Source organism: Cyclopterus lumpus, chromosome 20, assembly GCF_009769545.1.
Source record: "Cyclopterus lumpus isolate fCycLum1 chromosome 20, fCycLum1.pri, whole genome shotgun sequence".
Classification (NCBI taxonomy): domain Eukaryota; kingdom Metazoa; phylum Chordata; class Actinopteri; order Perciformes; family Cyclopteridae; genus Cyclopterus; species Cyclopterus lumpus.
The window spans coordinates 5012671-5034900 of record NC_046985.1 but is presented as its reverse complement, the minus strand read 5'-3'; the positions used below and the strand labels follow the sequence as shown (position 1 = coordinate 5034900).

The following is a 22230-nucleotide window of genomic DNA, read 5'->3' as shown; positions in this document are numbered from 1 at the left end:
GCTGTTTATTCAACATGTCGTTTATTTATTACTTTAGTGAACACTATTTCCCCATGAGCCCCCAAAAGAGGGCGAGTCCACTGGCATGTCGAGGGGGGGGTCGTGGCTCTAATAACAGCAGAACAGATGGAGACGGTTTCCTCATAGAACGGACTTGACAGACTGTCTCACACCTCTGTCCTGAAGTATATATATATAAACATGTGTGGTGGACAGACAGGTGTGCATAACAAGCAGGTTTAATTTAGCCTGAAAGCAGGAAGCAATCGCACACACTTCAGTCCCGAAAACATTCGAGTGGGACACTCACAGTTGTGGAGGCGGCTTTTGAAGAAGTTTATTGGCACAGTTATAGCAGCGACGTATTCTTAGTTTATTAATCTCAACGGCGGTTTTGTTTTCATTTGGCTTTTAAAGATGAAAACAAAATGCTACGGCTAAAAGTTTTAATTTACAGAAAGTGAATGAGTAAAAAATAATAAATGATGACACTTTGAGCTCAGCTGAAGTGGTCGTCAGCACAATTGCATAAAGTGCATTATGCAACGTAAAGAAAGTGAAATTGAGAATATGTTCTGCTGCTTCGTGGATACATTCTTAGTGGTTTAGTCTGAAGATACTCGCCGTTTATAAATAGATGCAGCACTGGTATGATTATGATTATGTTTCAGGGCCGTAAGGTGTTGAACTATAATACAAAACAATGCTCGTTTACGTGGTAACACAACTGTACCGGGTGCTCCGTGTTGTAGCATGTTGTTAAGATTGTGAAGACGTAATACACTGAAAACGCTGTAGTTCTTCTTTTGTTAAAGATAAATATGTTAAATACAGTCTATGGAAGTATTTTTCAGCCACCAGGCGGGTTCAAAGAGACACATTCTGGCCAGTATTGCACACCAGTTTTCAACCAGTTTCTGACACATCGGCCGCTGAACTCCATCGCAGGAATATTAGAACATCCACTTGTCAGAGAGGACCAGTCCGAGAGCCCCGCGCCCCCCCCCCCCCCCCCCGCCTCAGTAGAAAGCGGGGTTCGTGTGCTCGATGACGCAGCGGCGGCAGTGGCGCCTCACGAACCGCAGCGCCTCCGGCGACACCTCGCAGTCCTGCACGTTGAGGAGCTGCAGCTCGCAGCAGTTGGCCGCCAGCGCCTTGAGCCCTCGGCCCGTCACGCTCTCGCAGGCCCTGAGACTCACCCGCCTCAGGCCTTGGCAGTACATGGCCAGCTGCTCCAGCCCGCTGTCCGACACCAGCGGGCACTTGCCCACGTCCAGGGACTTGAGTCTCGGGCAGCTCCTGGCCAGGTGGCTCAGGCCGTGGTCCGTCAGCCCCTCGCAGCCCCTCGCGTTCAAGTAGCGCAGCCTCGGGCAGTAGCGGGCCACGTAGCGGATGCCCACGTCGGTGATGCGGGTGCAGTGGGCCACGCTCAGGTAGCGCAGGCAGCCCTCCAGGCGGGCCACCTCCCGCAGGCCGAAGTCCCCCACCAGGCGGCAGTCGCTGAGGCTGAGCTCCCGTATCGAGGGGCAGTGGAGAGCCAGGTGGCGCAAGGCCTCGTCCGTCAGTCGGGTGCAGCGGCGCAAATACAGATGCGTCAGGCGGGGGCAGTGGGAGGCGATAGTTCGCAGGCCCTCGTCCTCGAGGGAAAAGCAGTCGGTCATGTCCAGGTAGTGGATGGAGATCTGCTGGCCGTGAAGAGGGGACAGCTGCAGCGAGGCCTCCTGGGTGAGGCTGATGCACGTGACCTTGGAGCAGCCTGGTGGAGGAGGAGGAGGAGGAGGAAGAGGAAGCAGAGGTCGTCAGCTCAAAAAAACAGATGATTTCTTCAAAGTAGATTGTTTTCAAGGATAAGTCTGGTGTTCCACATCGCGATGAAGCAGATGCAATGAACTGAAAAGACCATTACCCGCTTGATTCCTCTATTTTAAATGGCTGAATCCTGATATCAGCATCACGTCTGTATCGTGCCCCCCTTCTATTACATTGAGAGTAGAAGATTGGAGAGTGGAAGAGGGATTTAGGAAGAAATTTGAAAATGTCCAATTTATTTTTGTGGATGTATTCTAAAAGTAGCCACTGGGGGGCGCCAGAGTAAAACCTGCTGCCCGTGGCTCCACGCCTGCAACAAGAAAGACTCAAAGAAGACCACAATTGTGGTGAAAAATAATCGAAGGCTCATGGTCTTACCAGTTGAAATAATAGACTTGAGCCGTTCGAATAAAAGCCACAAGTCGGCCATTTCTTTTTACAACAAAGGGCTGACTTCCTGTTGCTAACGGTGCAGACGTCGCTCTGCCACCAGAGTCCTGTCCAAGCCAATGTTATTTGTGTCACTTAATGAAAGCAGCAGACCGCTCTCCTCCCTCACGTCGAGGTGAGTTCTGAGAGAGAGAGAGAGAGAGAGAGAGAGAGAGAGCCTTTCTTCTCCCACATGGGAGCTTAAGGCTGGCAGAGCTTCTCCTGCTCCTCTAATGGTTTCACCAGCGTTGGTAGAAATGACTGAGGAGAGGAATTCTTTTTTTTTTTTTTGAGGTCGCAGCAATAAAAACTGAGAAACCATTACGGCGAGATGATATAGAAGTACATTTGTATACTTTTTACCTGAGAGGTTCAGGTGTTCCAGGCTCGGGCAGCGCGACACCACCTCGAACACGGCCTCGTTGGAGACGTTGTAACAGCCGGCGACCTCCAGGCGGCGTAGCTCCGGGCAGCACTGAGCCACCACGTGCAGCCCCCGGTCGGTGAGCCTCTTGCAGCCGCTCACCACCACCGTCTCCAGGGTCAGACACACGTTCGGGGTGTCCTGGCACAGCCGGTGGGTCAGCACCCTGATGGCGCGGTCGGCGTGAAGCAGCTCCCCGGTCAGCCGGACGGCGCCCCACAGCCTCGGGTCCCACGCCAGGTTGTACCAGCGGCGGCATGCGCGGGCGCAGCGGCACAGCTGATTGGTGGGGAGGTGGGAGAAGATCTGCAGGAGAGCGTGGTCGGGGAGGAGGTCAACGGGGGCGTGGTGGTGGCTCTTCGACTGGCGCGAGCGCGTGTGGGTGCCGGGTTGGGAGTGCACCACGGCGACGGTCTCGGCGCGGGCCGAGGAGGAGGAAGAGGAGTTGGTGTCATGGCCGTTACTGGAGAGGGCAGGCGAGGAGAGGGAGGACGACTTGGAGGGCAGGATAAGACCGGGGCTGGGGGTGCTCAGGGTCCGGGTGCTGGAGTCCAAACCTGAAGAAGAGGAGGACAAGATGGGTGAGAAAATAGAGAGGGGCGGAGTCGGTGTCTGAAGACAAAGAAAAGTTTGTTTAATGGGCTGACTGCGTCAACTTCATCCCACCTTCAGATGCGTCATCAATGACGCTGAACACCTTCCGGAAACCACTCTCTGGCAAAACATGTCATTTCAAGTCTTGCTCTACTTCTCCTTAGTCATGCACTCATTTCCTCCATTTCCCAGAGTGACAACTAAAAGCACAGTAACCGTACTGTCATGCGTGGGTTTCCTACGCCGGTGGAGAGAGCTGCTAATGGTGATCCTGTTAGAAAGGCCGAGAGCGAAAGAGTTTCCAGGCGGGGTAAAAAAAAAAACACATCTAGCGTAGCATCTTAAAGAGGTACTCCGATTTAGTATTGTACTGAAAGTTGGGAAAGGAACTGGTCAAAATGGAAGCTGAGATATCCAGACTTTGAAGACAAGGCAATCTTATCTCCGTAGCACAAAGAAACTCGATGAGCTTTACGTTCAAGTGCATTGTGCGGTCACATTGCAAGAACAAAGGATCCTAAGCTTCCCATAATGCAACCTGCTGCATCCTTTCATTCGACCCCGGTAAACACCAACATCTTCTGAAACTCCACGTTTGAAAGATGCCGGCTCAAGTCTCTTAAGCCTCAACTGAGATAACCCTCGGGTTATTTTCTCATGACTCGTCAAAAGCTGCGTTTCAGAACCACAGAAGACATTTCACAGCTGTTTCCACATACCGAGTTGTTCCACTTGAACGAGTACGCCACAGATTTAGCTTGGTTTCTTCTTTCTTTTTTTTTACAACATTTTTGGACTTCAAAAAAAGGATCAAGACCGATGCAGCAGAACCAGAGAGTGTCTTTCATCGTCCAGATCAAAACCTGGCGCCTACATCACCCACAATGCAATTTGACCACCTTGATTTGTGTGTGTGTGTTATGCTGGTAGCTACAAATGTAGCCCGAAGAAGAAATTACCACCTACAGAGGTTTGGGAAGCTCACTTCTCTCCAACTACAGATGCCCAAACTTGCCGTCTTAAGCCCCAACCGACGCTGACTCAGGTGACATCACTTGAGTCGTTCAATCAATCGGATTTCACAGATTTTCAGCTCCCTCGTAGCCAAAAAGAGAAAAAGGCTTTATACATCTTTTTCCAAACACATATGCAGTCTAATTCCACACAAATTGTGGTTTCCTTCTGAAGGCCTAACGCCACATTTTCTACCGCTGCCGTTACGGATCACTCAAACTCATCCACTCCACTCGTGGGAATAAGAAAAGAAAAAAAACGGATAAAAAGCTGAGGAAATGGGTCAAAATGTGCCGTACAGCCACGCCGGCTTTTATCATCAGAGTTTCCATGGATCTCGATATCGTGCGTTTGGATGTTTGGGAAAGAATGTGTCACAGGGCCTCTCCACCAGATGAACTCTGGGGCTTCAAAGCGACCAGCTGAGGAGTTTCGGTGCACTGTACGGTTATCCTTCTGTAAACACGGAGGCCCTCCTGACAGATGTGCGCTCATTGATGCAGCTGTGAGAATAGGGGGAGGGGGGGGGGCTGGATACCATCACCGTGGCGTGACACAAGGCGGAGCCCCTCCTGCTTCATAAGCCGTGCAGGGCGTCGGCATCGTGCTCCCGGGGTCGGGACACACTGAGTGCTCTTCTCCGATGATATCTGCGTCTCCTCATCACCCCTCCAACCCGCTCAGTCGGATTGATAGTCATCGCTAAAAGCATTTTCGAGTTGTCACGGGTATGATGTCACACACCGCTGTCCCACTACGAGACTGCAGGCTTTACGGGCAAAAAGAGGTGTCATCATGTTTCATAATAAATATTTTAGATAATAGTTTGAGACTATGTGACGATTTAGGGCGAGTCTCAATAGTTCAGACTATCATACCAAAAGGAAGTGGGTCAGTTTCGGTCAAACACTCAATAACCTTAATATGGCGAACCTTGTTTTTCCCAAAAAGGAAACATTCAGTATCAACTTTGTGAAACGTTTTCAATTTATAATCCTAGAATTCAAAAGGAGTGGACACAATAACAAGAACACCAAATGGCCCTAGTGGACTTGCTCGTTCTTTATACTCATATAGACTTTATCTGCAGGGGTACCTTTAATGTCTCTTCCTGCCATTCCCCCGGATGACTCCCGCAACATCTACCCAGATATTACCGTATCAACCTACACTCCCAGTCGTGTGGATTGAAACCAGTGTTGGTTAATGGGCGCTTCGGGGCCTGCAGCCCCGCAGCGGGTTCTACTCAGCGTTTGTCAGCATCTTCATGACGAATGGACCGCATCCTGTCCGTCATGTGGATTTGTGTGCAGGGATAACCAGCTGGGCGGTGACACCGGCCCTTACGACCGTCCCCGTAGATCTGTATTCCAGACCTCGGCGTCTCCTCGCCTCTGATGACATCCACAGACTCGCCCTCTCGGGAACTCGTCCACCGATTCACGGCTACTTAAAAAAAAAGTGCCGCAGTCCGCAGAGTTTAGGTTCAATACATCACATTCTTGGGTGCTCGGCATGTGATTAGTTCAACTTTTACTGTCTGGGATTATTTGCTCGAGGTCATCGAGCTCATCTTGGCCTGTCTATTTTTATCTTAATACAAAGGATTTAATGGTTTCAGGTCCGTATAAACACCTCCATCTATTTCAACTTTCACACACCTGTCCAAATATGTTATGACAGTAGTGGTTTAATGTTTATTCAAGTAGGCTACACTGTAAAGTATTGCAAGATTCCTGAGTTAATACCTATAGTGGTTGTGGAATTATCCAACGGGGCCTGGGAACTACACACTATGCAACACACGGCTATATGAAAATCAGCATATTTCTTTGCCAAAGGGTCGCCTGCTATTAAATCTTTTCATTAAATAATAAGAATATTAATGATATATGCTCATATACATTTACGGTTAAGAAGCTGGATGTCAAAGATCTGAGATGAATGAATGCCCAAGTCCGAGCTAATAATTAAATGTTTTAATTATTAACGCGATGGATTCTGCACGCGGGAGATGAACTCATCTGCCACTGGCTAGGGAGCAACTACCAAATTGCGTAATTGCATGTGTCACAGTGCTGGTAATTAGACTGCGTCCACTCCCTCCCCTTCTTCGCTCAGAGTCACACTCTCACACAGCTGGTGGGGGAAAGTTAAATGAAGACAGCTTCGCAGATTAGCTCGGTTGCACTGGATGTTGGACAGACAGCACCTGGGTCTCTTTAACGTCGCCCAGGTGCTGTCTGTTCTCTAGCCGAGTAAGGCATCTGTTTATTCAATCACCACTTACTTTTGATGTAAATGATCTTCTGATTGAAGCATTTTGCTTTTCTTTCACACTTTGACACTTCTGGATATGATAAAGGTCTCTCCTTTTGTTGGAGTAGTTTTTGTGCGAGCCCTTCCCTCCCCATGTGGCGATGCACTCCGATGCATTTTAGAATCCACAGATGTTTTTGAGGACTTACACTTTTAGCAACTAGATACTCTATTCTCTATAGTAAGAAAATGATGGATGAATGCGAAAGAAATTGCCGAGCAATGATGAAGTAATCGATATTACTGCATTTCATCGGGTGCAGAAAGGATTTTCCTCAAATCTCATGGTCAAACACGACTACTTCTAATATGAACTCTACGACATAAAAAAGTCTCCCAACATTGACTTTGCTGCGAAGCAGAAAAGTTCACTCTCGACCAACTCAAGGTCCACTTACTGTCCTGACGTGGTTCAGAGCTTTCAACTGTATCGCATGTCAGTGTCCCTGAAAACAGAAGGCCTGCAGGCAGCTGTTTTCACATATTGAAACTGTACTGTACGATTAACTCTTAGGAAGCGTAAAGTTCATGATGCGTGTTAAGATAACGTAAGCAATCATTTGGTGGTTGCATATCATCAACAACAACAACAAAAAGAGGATCGGATCGGGCAACCAAAGGCAGCGTGGTCGTCTGATCCGGCCAGAAGTCTACTACAGTTTCCAAGGTCGTGAATTATCTCCAAGCTTAAGCCGTAAGACATAAGAAGTCCTAGAAGTGCTACGGACAACAGATCTGTCTCCATGAGAACTGAGTGAACTCCATCTGAAACCTTGAGTTATATTTGTTGGGTTCATAAACCCACGGCTCCAAACTTCAACCATGAAAGGACAAACTTTGGAATCTGTGGAAGTTAAACCAGTGCGGTGTCTTGTTTTATATCTACGTATCGCTGCAAACCTATCATTAACAGAACAGATACCATGCAGCTGTTAAAAGGCTCTTCAAGGGAAACTAACTGTAAGTGCAGATGGTGGGAGACTCGGTTTGGTTTAGGACATCAGTGGAGAAACAGTGGAACATCTGGTCTTTACCCTGGACAAAGAACAACCGAACGGTGGTAAAATGAAAGAGAAAACTCATGCATTTTGAATGTGCGTATGGCCACAGAAAGAAGGCATAGTTGGCTGAAATCACTGCCACTAATGCCCAAATCTAAGCTGATCCACAGCAGCGCCGCAGAAGGATCCCATTAACATCGACTTACTTCTGAGACACATCTGGATCGGCCTTTGATACCGCAGGTTTAATGTAAATCAATGGAAGTGATCACTGAGAGGACAACATGCTTGCGGGATGAGGAGGACGCAGCTGCGCGTGCAAAGTGATGTCGCTTTAATGACAAAAACCTGATGCTTTTTTATTTATTTATACAACACAAAAACAGATTCAAGGGCCCTCTCTGAAAGAAAAATAGGGGCGAGGGGAAAAGAGAGAGGGAAGATAAATTGGCAAAAGAGTCTGCAGACTTTAGCAGAGACAAGTGCACCGGCAGGGTCAATCCAGAGTTTGACGCATTCTGGTCATAAACCAAAAGCTGTAGGGATTCTTTTTCAGGATCTCGCAGGGCCGTGAAGCTCTGCTAAGACCCTGTCTGGAGCTCGTAGGATTATTACTGCTGCATCTGGCAGAACAGACCAATCCATTACCTCAATGCCATTAGCCCTGTGACATGTTCCTGCTCCGCAAGCTCACCCCTCCCACCGAGACCGCGACAGGCCGCGTGGTGCACGTGAGGAAATCAGAGACGCTCATTCTCTCCCCAGAAGTCAGGAAATTCAAATCAACACAAGAGGGGTAAAAAGAATAAGTATCCGCAATTTGAAAGACAAGCAGGCAGCGGAGATTCGACTGGAAGAGAATATTGATTTATCAGCACTAAACGGTTACGTGCTCCGTTTTTTTTTTTTTTTTTTTTTTAAAGGGGAAACATCCGACTGGGAGAGAACTCCTGGGATAAGAAACATCTGGGTCTGTCTTGGGGTTTTATTGAATACATGGAAGTTGATATTACCGTACAGTGTGGCGGCTGGGCTATCAGCAAAGCCTTCACTACAGGAAGGTCTTACGTCACTGGGCAACCTGAGAGACAATGGGGCCTGCTGGTTCCTTTACAATGTGCACACTTGGACAGGAAACAGACTGCCTAGCTCCACACAACCCCCATAACTCCACTCCTTCTGGACTGCAGCTATTCTCACACTCACTCAGTCTCTGGATTCAGTTTTTAAAAAAAAAATAATTTTAAAGCTTGCGCAGCAACAGATTCGGCTACACGTGAAGCCAGGAACTATTACGCTCTTTCCCCGCAACACGACTAATTTCCTCAGGGGAGTTTTCCACCTCTTAAAGCCCTTCTGTCAGTTCAAAAGACACAAACGTCTCCACACGCTGGCCTCGTCACTTTATAAATCCTCCACTGAGGAGGACAGCAGACGCACGGATGTCTTAAAAGCCAAATTGAAAAGGCGTGACCTACTCAAAAGTCAAAAATGAGCATCTATTCATCGAGGCACACATTTTCCAGAATAGAGACGGCAGGTCAGACTATGAAAGCAATTTGGCTTCATGCTAAACTGTTCTGGCCTTTGGCAAATTATTGAAATTCAACGTTACGTCATTTTCTTATTTTACAGGTTGTTAAATCAGGATGTCAAATATTACTTTTTTTGCAGGGAACCGTGTGCATGAAATGCCTTTCTGTACAGTGTGTCCCTTTTGGCAGCAGCGTGTGTGTGGAGGGTTAGAGAGCAGAGTGACAGTCATGTTAAATGACTCAAGGGATAACGGGTAACGTTGGCTACACGCAGCAAACAGCAAGAAGAACTGCACGTCAGACAGGAATGGAAAAGCGAGCGCCGGCCTAAACGGTTGATTTGGTTCGTGATGAGGAGCAAATGTAATGATCTCATGTGGTCGACGCAACAGAACAGGGGAAGAGCTGGAACTTTTTGGTTAACGTCTTCATGAAAAAAGGGTTCACCTCAACTCCAGAAAGAGGTTGTTTTGTCTCAAAGAAGTGCCTTGAGGGAGAGGGAGAAACTCAAGAAAGTGCTTTAGTGATTGCTCTTTATATTGGTATTCATATCCATAACAAAGATGTCGTTGTGCAGGATAGGCCTATAGCATATCACAGTCCTGGCCAGCCACCTAATGAAATATGTTAGTCCCTAAAGTTGTGTTGACTATCCTCTTAGCAACTTTTGATGTGGAAAAAAAACAGGTCAGCCAAAGTTAAAAAGCAAAAACTTGATTGATTCTAAAGGAGAAAAAAAACGCTTCTCGACTTTTATGTCGAGACTTGGATATGAACCCACAGCCGGAAGCTGTTAGCTTAGGTTAGCTTTGTGTGGCTCTGTTTTAAAACAATGACAAAATAGCCAAATTAAAAAACAAAATGATGTACAATCCTGAGAGCGAAATGCTAGGGTGTAGTGTACATATAAACAGAGAAAATATGTTAAGAAAAAAGCTGTTTCAACTAGTGCTAGCATGTTCCTGAAAGGATAACGTATAAGCTAATAGAATGCTACAGTTGTTCATTAACTGGCCCTGAGAGTAGACACCAGGTCATATAACCAACTGTATTGTTAATTTAGGCCACTTTCAAGTATTTAAAGTCACTAAGAAGATTGCTTTTGACGTGAGTTTGAATTTAAATTGTATTTACGACCGAGCGACTCTAATGTCCAGGTTTTTGTGATGGCTAGCCAGGACCGAACACCGATGGCTCTGGTCCTCGACAACCATTGTTTACTCCTTTTTAAATAAAAAATGCCTGTGCTTCATATGAAAGAGCCAGGTGCTATTCGCAACCCCGCACATTGCAATTCAAATTAAAAAGACATTTTGTTGTTCTGTGTTTTCGAGAACACTTACGTTTCCCCCCTCATTTTTGTACCATTGCAGCTTCGACCACAACTGCCGCTTTGCCGCTTACGCAATGACACAAAACCACAGAGTGAAAAGAGAGGAGGGGGAAGTCCGATGTGTCAGTTCGGCTGGTCCACAACCGTGCTCATATTGCCACATGTAAAAGCCCCAAAAGACCCAGGTGTATCGCAGTAAAAAAAAACATCAATCGTGAGCCAAAATCTTAACAGGAAGCAAGTGGCGTCTTTCCCAACTCCTGTCGAACACGCCGCTGTAGTAGAACTGAAGAAATGTGACCCTGTTGAAGACGTCGGCCTTCAAAACAACAGGGCCAGAGAAGACCGAGCAGTAATCAGAGAGGAGTTGTGAGATCTGCTCACTGAACTGCCCCTCCTTCCCCCTCCTCCTCCTCCACCTCCTTCCCTGAAACCGCTTTCACTTGTTTGCTTTTTTTTCGCCTGCCTTGTTCTTTGCTTTTTCGCTCAGATTTCCTGGCTCTCTGAGAGCGGTAGAAGGGATTGGGGGGGAGGAGCGAGGCCAGCTGATGGAGAATATCTAGGGGGAAAGGGGAGAAGAAGAAAAAAAGCATCGGCATTCTTCGCCTCTCTGTGTTCTCTCTTAACGTAGACAATTTCCAATGAGGATTAGGAGTAAATCTACTTAATATCTCTCATTGCAATTGCTATCGGCTTGTTGAGAAAGTCTTAAAATAACTGCAGGCTGCTGCTTCGTGTCCTAAGAGAGAATATTGAAAAAGGGATTTATTTATTATTTTATCCTCCACAAATACCTCCTGCATTTAATAAGAGCGAATTTCTGGAGGCTGCGAATTCCTCCGCATAAAATGAGAACTATCTAAAACACAACTTCCTCTAATCCTCCATAAAATAGTCTAATCAACCGCCAAATATTTCCCCCTCCAAAGAAACAGATGTTTCTCTACCAAAACAAACGTCTCTCCCCCGTCTGAGGACGTCCATCGCTGAAGAGCAGCAAGAACAAATTTCGGCATCGAGTTTCACCAAAAAAAGATGAATTTGTCCCACCAGCTCAAAGTGTGCCCAGAAAATGTTGGCTTTAAAAAAAAACTAAAAAAAATGTCACATTTACAACATAAGTGGAGGATAACAACTTAAATCTCCTCTCCCAGCGGCGATGACACACACAAACACCTCGCTGCAGCCTCTCTCATTCTTGGCACGGCACAAATCAACAGTGAAAGACTATATTTCTGCCTGAGTAAACACGGGGCGAGCGGGTCGCCGGCGAGCGGGGTTAGCTTGCAGATGAAGTGTGAGGGATTTGTTGCCTTTGGGAGGGCAAATATATGAACATGTCGGAGACAGGAGCTTTGACGACGGGCTGTTTAGACTGCGTGGCTAACCCGTGGCCAGTCGGGAGTGTGTGTGTGTGTAATGCTGTAACTATTATGTGTGTGATTCCATCATTATCCAGTCAAATAAAAAAAAAAAAAGGGTTTTATTAGTCAGAATAATTGAAAACACCTTGAGCGCGAGCATTTTAATTTGCTAAGTAAGTGCCAGATACTTTTTTTTGAAAACTTCTACATGACCTTCATGAGTAAACGAGATCCATCGGGGAGAAGACTGATTCTTAACGCTCGTCATCGGTGCCACCGGGCAGAATCACGCAGGTTCACCAGAAACTCCTTCAGCTCAAGAGTCTTGCAGCGGACCACAGCTGGCTCGGTGAGGCCCCTCTGGAGAGAAGGGAGGCACAGGAGAACCAGAACCAGGACTGTCAGATCGTCCCTGCTGCAGTAAAATGGGAGGTTTTCTAAAAAGGGTCTCTGAAACACTTCTGCTTCTGTCCACAGGGGCCGCCAAAATCAACGCAACATGTACGGTATCCTGCAGGGCTGATGAGGGGAAGTGGAAACAGGTGTGCAGGTGGGCAGGGCCAGTCGGGTGGGGGTATGCAGGGCAGGAGGGAGTGGCTGGATGTGGACAGGTGGAACAAAGACAGAGGACATCTAGTGGGCAGGTAGAGAATGACAATCAACTAGTTTCAGGAAGTTGGGAAAGGGAAGTAAAGGAAAACGGAATCCTGACTAATCATGATCTGCGAGACATGTGAAGGTAAAAGTGTTTTTAAAATGTACATGTTTTAATCTTTCTCATTTTTTATTTAGGATTTCGTATTGGTTTTTCAGTATCTTTCTTTTTTTCAGTTGTATTACTTCATACAAAATAACACTTTAAATCCAAGGTCACAATCGGCTGGATTACCATGAACATGCACAGACGACATGTTACACTTTGTAGACTGTTGTAAAATGAGGAAAAACATTATCAACTATTTAAATCTTTTGGCCAGGAACGTGTGAAACATCCTTTTTTTTCTTTTGTGATAAAATGACAAACTGACGTTAAACAAAAACTTGTTTGGCCTTAATTTGCCTGATACTGTGTGTTCTGGTTCTGGCCTCATCTACTCGTACAATAAGGCTGCAACGACTTCATGGAGGAAACAGAGATCCGTAAAAGAAGAAGAATCTAAAAGGTCATTCTGCTTTTGGGAGAGTTGCACATAAATCAGTGTAATCTCTTGTGTTCTCTGGTGTGGAAGGACACAGTCAGCTCCCCCCCCCCTCCCCGTCACTGTTATCACTGTTTCTGTGGTCCTTGGCCGACAGACAGGAAGTCGGCATGTTCATTGTTCCCACCGTTCCCCTGTTCCTCAGCTACCTTCCTGGGGCCATTACAAACGGGTGAAGGAGCTGACCTGAACCCCCACCACCACTCCCCAAAGTGAGTCTGCATTACATCCAAAGCTTGGCACAGCTGACATAAGGAGGAGGAAGACGGGCGCGTCGAGAGTGACAACACACAGGCCGAACATCTCAGGGTGTTGTCAGTTCAGCTCCCGCCATGTCTGAGCCACATTCCTACGGTACCCGGAGTTTCGCCCACGCCAAAGCAAAAACCTCCTTGAGGCCCAGACAGGGGTCACCGTGTAACCCCTGCTGGGAGATACTCAGTTTCATCCCACAGGAAGGATTTACTGTCCAGGACTATGCCTTTCAGTCTGCGGCTCATAAGCAATCGGGTCAGGCCACCACAAGCCCGTCTAAATAATAAATGAAAAACAGAGACACTTTGCAAAAAAGAAGCCTGCCAGATGAGACTGCCCGGCTCGGTTTGTTTTCAGGAGTAGAACGAGTGTAACTTCCAACTGTTTTTATTTTGGAGGGGGGTGTGGGGGGACACACGTGTTACAGGCAATGGCCTACTTTCCATCTGTGTGATGATATCCGGGCTGGATTGAATATTATGGTTCGTTGAGTTTAAAGCCTCGATGTGAAGACTTTTGAGATGATTATCGCATCTTTCGGTTTCCTCTGGAGACGGAAATGTGTATTTGTAGAGGAATTATGCATTTCTCGTCGTCAGTGGCTTTTGGTTTGCAGCCATGGAGGAAGATTATGTGTCTCTTGGAAGAGGAAATAACTTTCTCTCGCAAATGAAAAGTTGCATCCTTGAACCTGTTGCAATTTCGCAACACAACCTGGAGTTTTGACCTTACTTGGTCTGGTATGACCTGCAGCCTTTGGTGGAAGATGTTAACTTTAAGGCGGATATTTCACGTGTTGATCTTACCGAGACTCGGGGACTCTTCTCTACTTTGGGCTACTGTCACGTAAAGCTTTTACGTTTCTCACTCGTAGCAACCGTGGTAGCTGTTCAGCAGAAGTTATACGTCTTGAAGTGAAAATTGTATAGTTCAGTCGTCCCAAAATATAATTTCAACTGCAGTTAAACATCAGTTGAGAACCAAACTGTTTTCTTACATACATCTTCTATTTGTTTCTACCATATTGCATCTGACCGCAACAATTATTTCATTTATTTAGGTTAAAATTACTAACTTAACTTGTATTAATAATGCTGAAACTGGGTGAAATGTCAGTCTGTTATGAAGAAAAGTTGATACGTGCCTTCTCAAATATATAGAGCACAACTCTACCGGGTCCCTAACATGTTGTTCTTCATAAGATAGAATGGCTATTCACGTATGAAAGAGATACGTTAGCTTGTTAAATTAAAATAAACCTTTTGGCGTGCAGCATTTATTTCTATTTATTTTGCATTAAACACCTCAAAGTCTGTAGATAAGTGTGTAGATAATGTTGTTCTAATGCGACTGACTAATTAACTCGCTCACTAACTCACCAACTGTATTGACATGACTGGGATGTTGTGTCCGAGCCTAACGTGAAGACTCCCAGCGTGTGGTGGGGAAACGGCCCAGACTGCTTCCTGATTAGCTTAGTGGACCACAGGACGAGGTGGACAAAGACCGTGTAATCTGCCCCTGTGAGTGTGTGAACATGGTGTATGCATGCATGAGTGTGTGTGTGTATGTGTGTGTGAGTGTGTGTGTGTGTGTGTTTTTAAAGAGGGGGGATTTAACTGTGGCCGTGGTGGTTCCAGAACATGTAATTACTCCCACTTAGCATTGAGGGGGAAGTAAAATACAGATTTCAGTCACAACACGGGCGAGAATATACGACGGGAAGCCACTGGTCGTGGTCTATACTCTAGCATGTATTATATTTCTATTTGCACATATTGTTCTCCAAGTAGACACATTCAGACCTATCAATCCCCCCCCCCCCCCCCCCAAATACTGCGGGTGCACACTTGCAGCAGGCCAGATCCAAAGTGAGTCAGCATTTCCAGCGAAACCAGATGAGTCACCCGCCTCGTCCCTCTGCGGCGCCCACAGGAGGACGGGACGCCTCCTCGCTGCGTCGTTAGCGAGGTTTAATTAGTGAATTAACCTCACAGAAACACACACACACACACACACCAATCGACACACATCCGGCGCGAAACCAAAGGCACGTCCGCCGTGTCGTGAGGACCGCCGGCTCCAAACACAAGCTGCCGCGGCCATTTGTGTTCTTGTGGGCCGCTGCGACACCACAAGAACACCACAGTCATCATCATGCCCGGAGCACATTTTTAAGGTTGACGACAACACGAGAAGGCACGACGGGGCGTGGCGAGTGCATGTGCGCATGAGTGTGCAAAAAGAGTCGGTTGAGTCACCGGTCGGCTCGGAGAAAGAGGCCAAAGTATGTCTCTGTGCTGGGGTTCGATAAGGTTAAAGAAATATATATAAATCAATGACTACGCGTTGGGTTCTGAGATTTCATTTTGCCCGTCTGACTCGTGCTCTTCAAATATTTCCTACCAATTTGAAGTTCGACACAATAACTCTTGAGGTTTGCTGTCAATGAGCCTTCGGATGCTGTTATTACTGATGTAAAGCGATGCTGTACTGGAATGCTTAATCAATATCTTTACATAAACAAAGGATCAAATTACAATGTTTAATGAACCCACGGGGAATTACCATCCAACTCTGTTCATCTCATCTCCACAGGACGCGTCGACGTCTTTCAGCTCTTTGTTTTGGTTTTAAAGCCTGAAACTTTATTCTTCACAGCTCTCAAGCTTCTAGCTGGAGGCTTTTTACAGCGAAGAAGCTTTAAATAGAAACACTTGTGTGGCTCCTCGGCACCGACAAACTAGCTGATGAACATTGTGGAGCACGAAGCAGCTAAAGAGACAGGAGACCAAAAAAAGAGAGAGAGTATTGGATTACGTTCCGACACACGTAAATGAACGCTAATTTTTCTCTGTGTGAAAATAAGTGCGCTAACACATTAGCTACGTCAACGTGGTCAGTTAATGAGTCCATGTTGGGTTTTCAGCTCGGTGGCCCCCCAAGGGGCCGAAATTAAAATGATTTAAATGTAGAATATATTTTTACCACAATACCCTCGCATGTATATATTTGTCTCGAATAAATATGGAGGCTGTCTTCTAACCCTTCTAACAAAAAACAAAAAAGTCTTTTACTCGAGTATAACATTATGTCAAATTCTTTGTATTGAGGGGAAATGATTATGGTTAATATTGTGAACAGGTTTTTCTCTGGATTTTGCTTGGCACCCGAGTTCGTCATTAAAATAAATCGTGAAAGGGCTGCTCGGTGGGCACCGCGTGGTCTGAAATCTTAAACGAGTGAATGAAATGTCTGTCATAACAAACGCTGATTTCTTTCAGAGCAGTCGCTCAAATTCAAGGTCTCACGGAGACACACGGCACCTGGCAATGCGGTACATTATAAGCGTTGACTGAGATGTTTTATTCTGTTCTCATGAATTAAAGTCCTACTTTGACTGACAGATTGCTAAAAAGATGTATCAGACCTGCTGACAGGGGGCTTCAAGAGGCATCTGTCAACTGCAAAGTGTCTTTGCACCAGCACACATGTTTACATGCGTAACACATGCACTCCCGACAAAGAGGAGTTGGAAGGTTGCCCGGACAAGGAGGCGAGAAGGAGGCGAGGAGGAGCCGGAGAGCCTCAAGCAAAGCAGAGGAGAGGAGCATGCAAACCAGAAGGTGCAAGCTCCTTTTCTCCCATGTTCACTCCCCGCACCTTCTCCAGCTCTCGTACCTCCCTCCCTGGCAACGCTTTGAGCCCGACGGTTTAGATAAGCATTCTTTCACAATGAGAAGCCAGAAGTGTTGTTTTTTTTCTTCTTCCTTCTTCTTCTGCTCAAACAAAGCCCAAGAAAAGCCTTTTTTGCTTTCTGGTGGTGGTGGTGGGGGGGGGGGGGGGAGCTGTGAGTTTGTTTTCAGTTGAGGGTTATCCAAGGAACTCGCAGGTTTCTCTCCAAAAATAGGCAGCGCAGAAAGTGGATGAGGAGGACGGAGATGGGTGAGGGGGAGGGGGAGGGGGAGAAGGGAGGGGAGTTTGGTTAATGAGCACCAGATGCCTTACCTTCGGTGGTAGCCACATTCTTTGGAGCTTTGGTTGGTGTGTGATCTGTGCTCGAACTTATGTCAGAAGAGATGCTTGAGCTCCCTTTACCTGCAGGGGAAACGGGAAGAAAAACAACACTGCTGGGACACGGTACGGCAACTCTGAGATGACAAACTTCAGTTGGTGATTTATCGCTTCTTTTCCCCCTCCCGCACAGCCTTTGAACATCTTTTCACTTCAGAGGGAAAACACGTTTCATGCTTTAATTCCTGTCCGTCAGAGATAAGGTGTTTCATGATGTATGTAATAAGGATAAGGACGTATGAAGTTTAAGGAAATATAAAGCCTATCGCTCTGGTGAAAAGGGAGGCCCGGGAGAACCGAGACCAGGACTGAGCGGGGCAGACTGACAGACCCTGCTGCAGTCAAGTGAGTGGTTTTTCTAAAAGGGGCTCTGGTGCTAAAAATAAAAAGATGCACTACCGCTTTTGTCCACAGGGACCGCCAAAATCAACACAAGATTAAAGTTGTTTTAATAAACGATTAAAACAAAATGTATGATCAGCGGCTCGTTCTTAGTCCGTACGAGACTTGACATGAACACATACAACTCTGTATGCTTTATGAGCTATCCTATGTGTTAGGTTCAGATCGCTGCACAGTACTCACAAATTCTGTGAATGTGTGAGTACAACAGGCTGCACTGCCATGCTGACTGCAGGCCGCCTGTGGGGTGGTTGTTTATGGCATTTCATTCCTCGGTCATATCATAAATGCAGCTTTGTGGCTTCGCTTAGAAGTATGCGCCTTCCCCCCCCCCCCCCCCCGAGCACAAAGAGGTATTCTCAAACCGTCACACCGACATGCACATCAAGTGCAGCTACCTAAACAGACCAGACAGTTACCCGAAATAGGCAGTGAATATAAAAAGGAGAACAAATGCAACCGGTGACTCCATGTCGAGCCGCACGAAAAGACACGCGATCACACCGATGCACATGATATCATTTTAAGCCGACGCGGCTGGATTCGGATGACATTTTCGCGGTGACATCACAGAGCCCCGCACATCTGCTACGACTCCCTCGAGCCACCAGAAATGGCTCCGAAATTCACGAAGGAGCTTGCAGTGGTTCCACTTTTCTAATATCTAAGCGGAGAGCACTCGGCTGGAAACACCCCTTGACGCCGGTTACAGGGTTCTCGTCCTCTCCGTGAGCGCCCCGAGGCCGATTGTTGTCGGTCTTTTGCGGAGAGGCAACTTTTTGGGGAAAGCTGCTTCCTGTGCTTGTATAATGTTGTGTTGGTGGAGGGTTGCTGCATAGTTGTAACCAGTGTGTAATTAATTGTGGATTTGCACTTGAAAACACATGCGGAGAGAGGCATGCACTTGTAACCGAGATGCCTGTAAAGATGCTGATGCCATGAATACGACGCGGGAAACGTCCGATACATTTAACGACCAACAATACATTCTGTGATTTGCTCACTATGAACTAGTTTTCATTGTTAGTGGCGGAGTCTGCCGATCTCGCAGTTAGAAAAATGACTTTTGAATTAAAACCGCTAAACCTGCAACGATTAGTCGACGAGTTGATCGATTGGAAATTAATCGTCAGCCATTTTTTATAAGTGATTCTTTGTTTTTTGAGTGGTTAAATGCTAATATTCTCCAGTTTCAGCTTCTCCAATGAGAATTACGTGCTGGTTCCCTAACTCCTCTACGATTGTAAGATGAATATCTTTGGGGTTTTGAGTTCTGAGGGAAATTTTTCATTTTTTTCTGACTTTTTAATGAACGAAAACGTGAATCAATCTATCGGCTGAATAATGGATGACGACAATAATTATTAGTTGCAGCCCTGGAGCCAAGATGAGTTCTTTTTTTCTTTTTTTTCTGGTCTGTTTACAATGTAGCCTCACCAAATCAACCAAAAGTGAAATCTTAAAGACTTTAACTTTAAGGTGCTGTGTTTTTTTTTGTTTCACTTCAGACAACGCTAATTTCTGTGAGTGTTGAGATATCTTAAAATGTGCATTGATCCGCTATGAAGCCTCTGAAAACCCCTCATCTGATGCCCACAGTAACACTAAATGGGACTTTTCTTGCTTCAATCCACTCAAATGAAAGCTGCAGACTCGTCACATCAAACCTTGTGAACTCGCAGAGGATGAAGGAGGTTTTAAATGGGAGCCATCACATGAACAACAAGCACATAGTTCCACTGGGTTTGCAGTGCAATGCCTGTGCTTCATGTTGCAATGAAGGGAGAATTAAGACCTCGTGAATCCCTAGAGGAGAATAGAAAACTGCAGCGAGTACCTCACATATTTCCCACCTGACTAATGCTTGCGAACCGAATGAGAGTAATAAAACATAAAAACATAAAAACTCGGTATGTTGCAAGTTGAGCTCAAGGAAGACTCGAATGTGTGCTCGGATCTGTCGGTGTACCTGACATGGCTGGATTCCTGGGTCCACTTGTTATTTTTAACATCATGACTTCCAATCTTTTCTCCGCAGATATTGACTTAGAAGGAGAGCACACTGGAATGTTATTTATACAAACATCTCCGCTCTGGAGACCCAAATAATGTACTCGGCGGAGTCGGAATACAGGTTTTTTTCTTCTTCTTTCTTTCTCCTGAGTAAGTAATGTTGAAGATTAGATGGGAAAGACAGCGGGGGAGAGAGGAGGTAGTGTAATACAAAGACTCATATCTTATTCTGACAAGTCTAACTATGCCTATGGAGCAGTGAAGGTGAGTCTGACTGTCCTGCTCAGCTCAATAATCAATCAAAGTTTGGAGCTTTTCGTCAACATATTGGTATGTGGCAGTCGGTTGATATGGATTTTGGTCGTGAAGAATATCACAATAAAAAGGGATTTAAGCTGCATTCCAGTCGGGTGAAACACGTGACATCTGACAGTGATGATGAGATGGACCGTCTCCATCAGCTACTTATTACTTTGTTTGTCTTGTAGATCAATACTTGAGGCATAGAGCAAACAAAAAAAGGTTTATTTTTAAATATTACTTATTGCTTTTCGTTAAGAAATAGGAGAGAACATTTGTATTTTTATGACGACCAGAATCTCTTAACAAGTAGCTGCTGATTAATGTCAAAAATACTTTTTGAGCTATATTACACTATTATTGGAAATACTTGTACATGTTGCCCCCATAAGAAACCGTGTGAGGAGGATGCGTGCCCATAGAAGCTGTGTCATACACGAGGATCATATGGCAGCGACCAATATGCACGACACGGCTGCCAAATCGAATAACAGATGGGTTTTTAAAAATATGTGGAATTGGTTCTTATCAAGATAAGACTGACTATAAGTGCACACATGCCCAAACACTGGCGTCCTTTGACCCGCCTCCACCAAACCTGCAGAGAAGCACATCAATTAAGCCACTTGGTGTTGTCTGATGAACTGCTCTTTATGACTCATCGTGTGAGGAGGAGATATGATTCAAACTTAGTCGAAAAAAAACATCACATTTGCTACAAATAATATGTGTAAGTTGCACAGATTCTGGAGAGTTTGCTGGAAGAGTCCTTTTTTTATTGTTTTGTCTGAACTTCAAATTGTATATAAGTGTTTAAAATATGACCAGCAGATGTCACTCTGTATATGTACGAAGAATATTAGCTTTGCACATCTTTTTTTAAATTTTTTACAAGTAGGGCATAAGCAGTCCACGTGCACACACATACCTGGTGGGAATTTAGAGGAGATAGTGCTAGTTTTAAGCTCGCTCACTAATGTCTAGGACACACTCAAGGAAGCTGCACCCCCCCCCCCCCCCCTGCACATTGTTTTTTCTTTGGTTTATGAATTGTCGCAGATTGCGGCAACATATTCGCCTCTTGTTGCGTCGAGTTTGATACCCCAAAAAAATAAAGAAAACACAGCTGACTTCTGTGCATCTCTCCCATGAAAACGTGTATAAAGTGATAATCAGAGCACTTACCCTCGCTTCCATACTGTTTTCCATTGTTCGCACCCATTTTAAAGAATACATAATCTATGCGCCGCACTCGGTGTATCAAAAGGAGTTAAATTCCAGAGGAAGGGAGGGAAAAAAAAGAAAAAAAGATGGGACTAGACAGTCGGAGCTTCGTGTCGGGGCCGCGAGCTCCGACTGCAAATAGTTAATCCAGATGTTGAGCACGGGACGCCTCAGCATTACGCAAACCTTTCAGAGTCCGGACTCGAGCCTTCCAGCGGTGCAGACTTTCTATATCTGAACATCCACAGACAAAGAGCGGTGGAAAGCTGCACACACACACACACACACACACACACACACACACACACACACACGCACACACACGATCACGAATAGAGGAGTTTTCGGAGAGAAGTTTTTTTGTGAAGTGGCCTAAATGGTAAGCAGCTGTTTATCAGCAGGCTGAGTGCGGCCAGACAAACTTTTTTTTTTGTGAGCACTCCGCAGCTCTCCTCCTCTGGATCCGGATTTAAAGAGACCGCAGACCGGGGAGGGAGATGTGGATATTTAAAGAAAGATACGCTGACGTCACACTGTGACTCAGGCAGTTGGAGAAGTACTTCTTCACACTTCAGTAGAAGTCCTGAATTCAATTTTACTGGAGGTAAAAGTACACAAGTCAAATACAAAGTACATGTGCCTCTGAAGCAGTATAGCCTATAAAGTAGCAGAAAAAATGGAAATACTCAAGTAAAGTATACCTCCAAATTGCACTTAAGCACAGTACTTGAGTGAATGTAGTTTTTTTTTTTTTTTTCCTCCACTGGAATAACACAGTTTATAGCTGACATAATGGAAGCAGTCGCGGCCCCATTATGTTATTATCTCCCCCTTAGGTATACATAATTAATATTTAAACATTATGTCATCACAGGTGTGACTTTTAAGAGATTCGGGCAATCAGAGTCAAAGGACATGCAGTCATCTAAATATTCAGGGGG

General features: G+C 45.8%; 1 protein-coding gene across 3 annotated transcripts; it reads right to left on the bottom strand.

The window, feature by feature from the left end:
* Nucleotides 1-312: 312 nt before the first annotated feature.
* si:dkey-192l18.9 (F-box/LRR-repeat protein 7) lies at nucleotides 313-21757 on the bottom strand. Of its 3 annotated transcripts, none has more exons than XM_034559704.1 (4): nucleotides 21251-21757; nucleotides 17285-17374; nucleotides 2602-3219; nucleotides 313-1756 (listed from the first exon to the last, which is right to left on the bottom strand). In XM_034559704.1, the coding sequence occupies exons 1-4, from the start codon at nucleotides 21285-21287 to the stop codon at nucleotides 1020-1022; spliced, it is 1482 nt and encodes a 493-aa protein (XP_034415595.1). In that variant the 5' UTR covers nucleotides 21288-21757; the 3' UTR covers nucleotides 313-1019. The 3 variants fall into 3 exon arrangements, with proteins under 3 accessions (XP_034415595.1, XP_034415594.1, XP_034415596.1); XM_034559703.1 differs by lacking the exon at nucleotides 21251-21757 and adding an exon at nucleotides 19722-21233; XM_034559705.1 differs by lacking the exon at nucleotides 17285-17374.
* Between the last annotated feature and the right edge of the window lie 473 nt (nucleotides 21758-22230).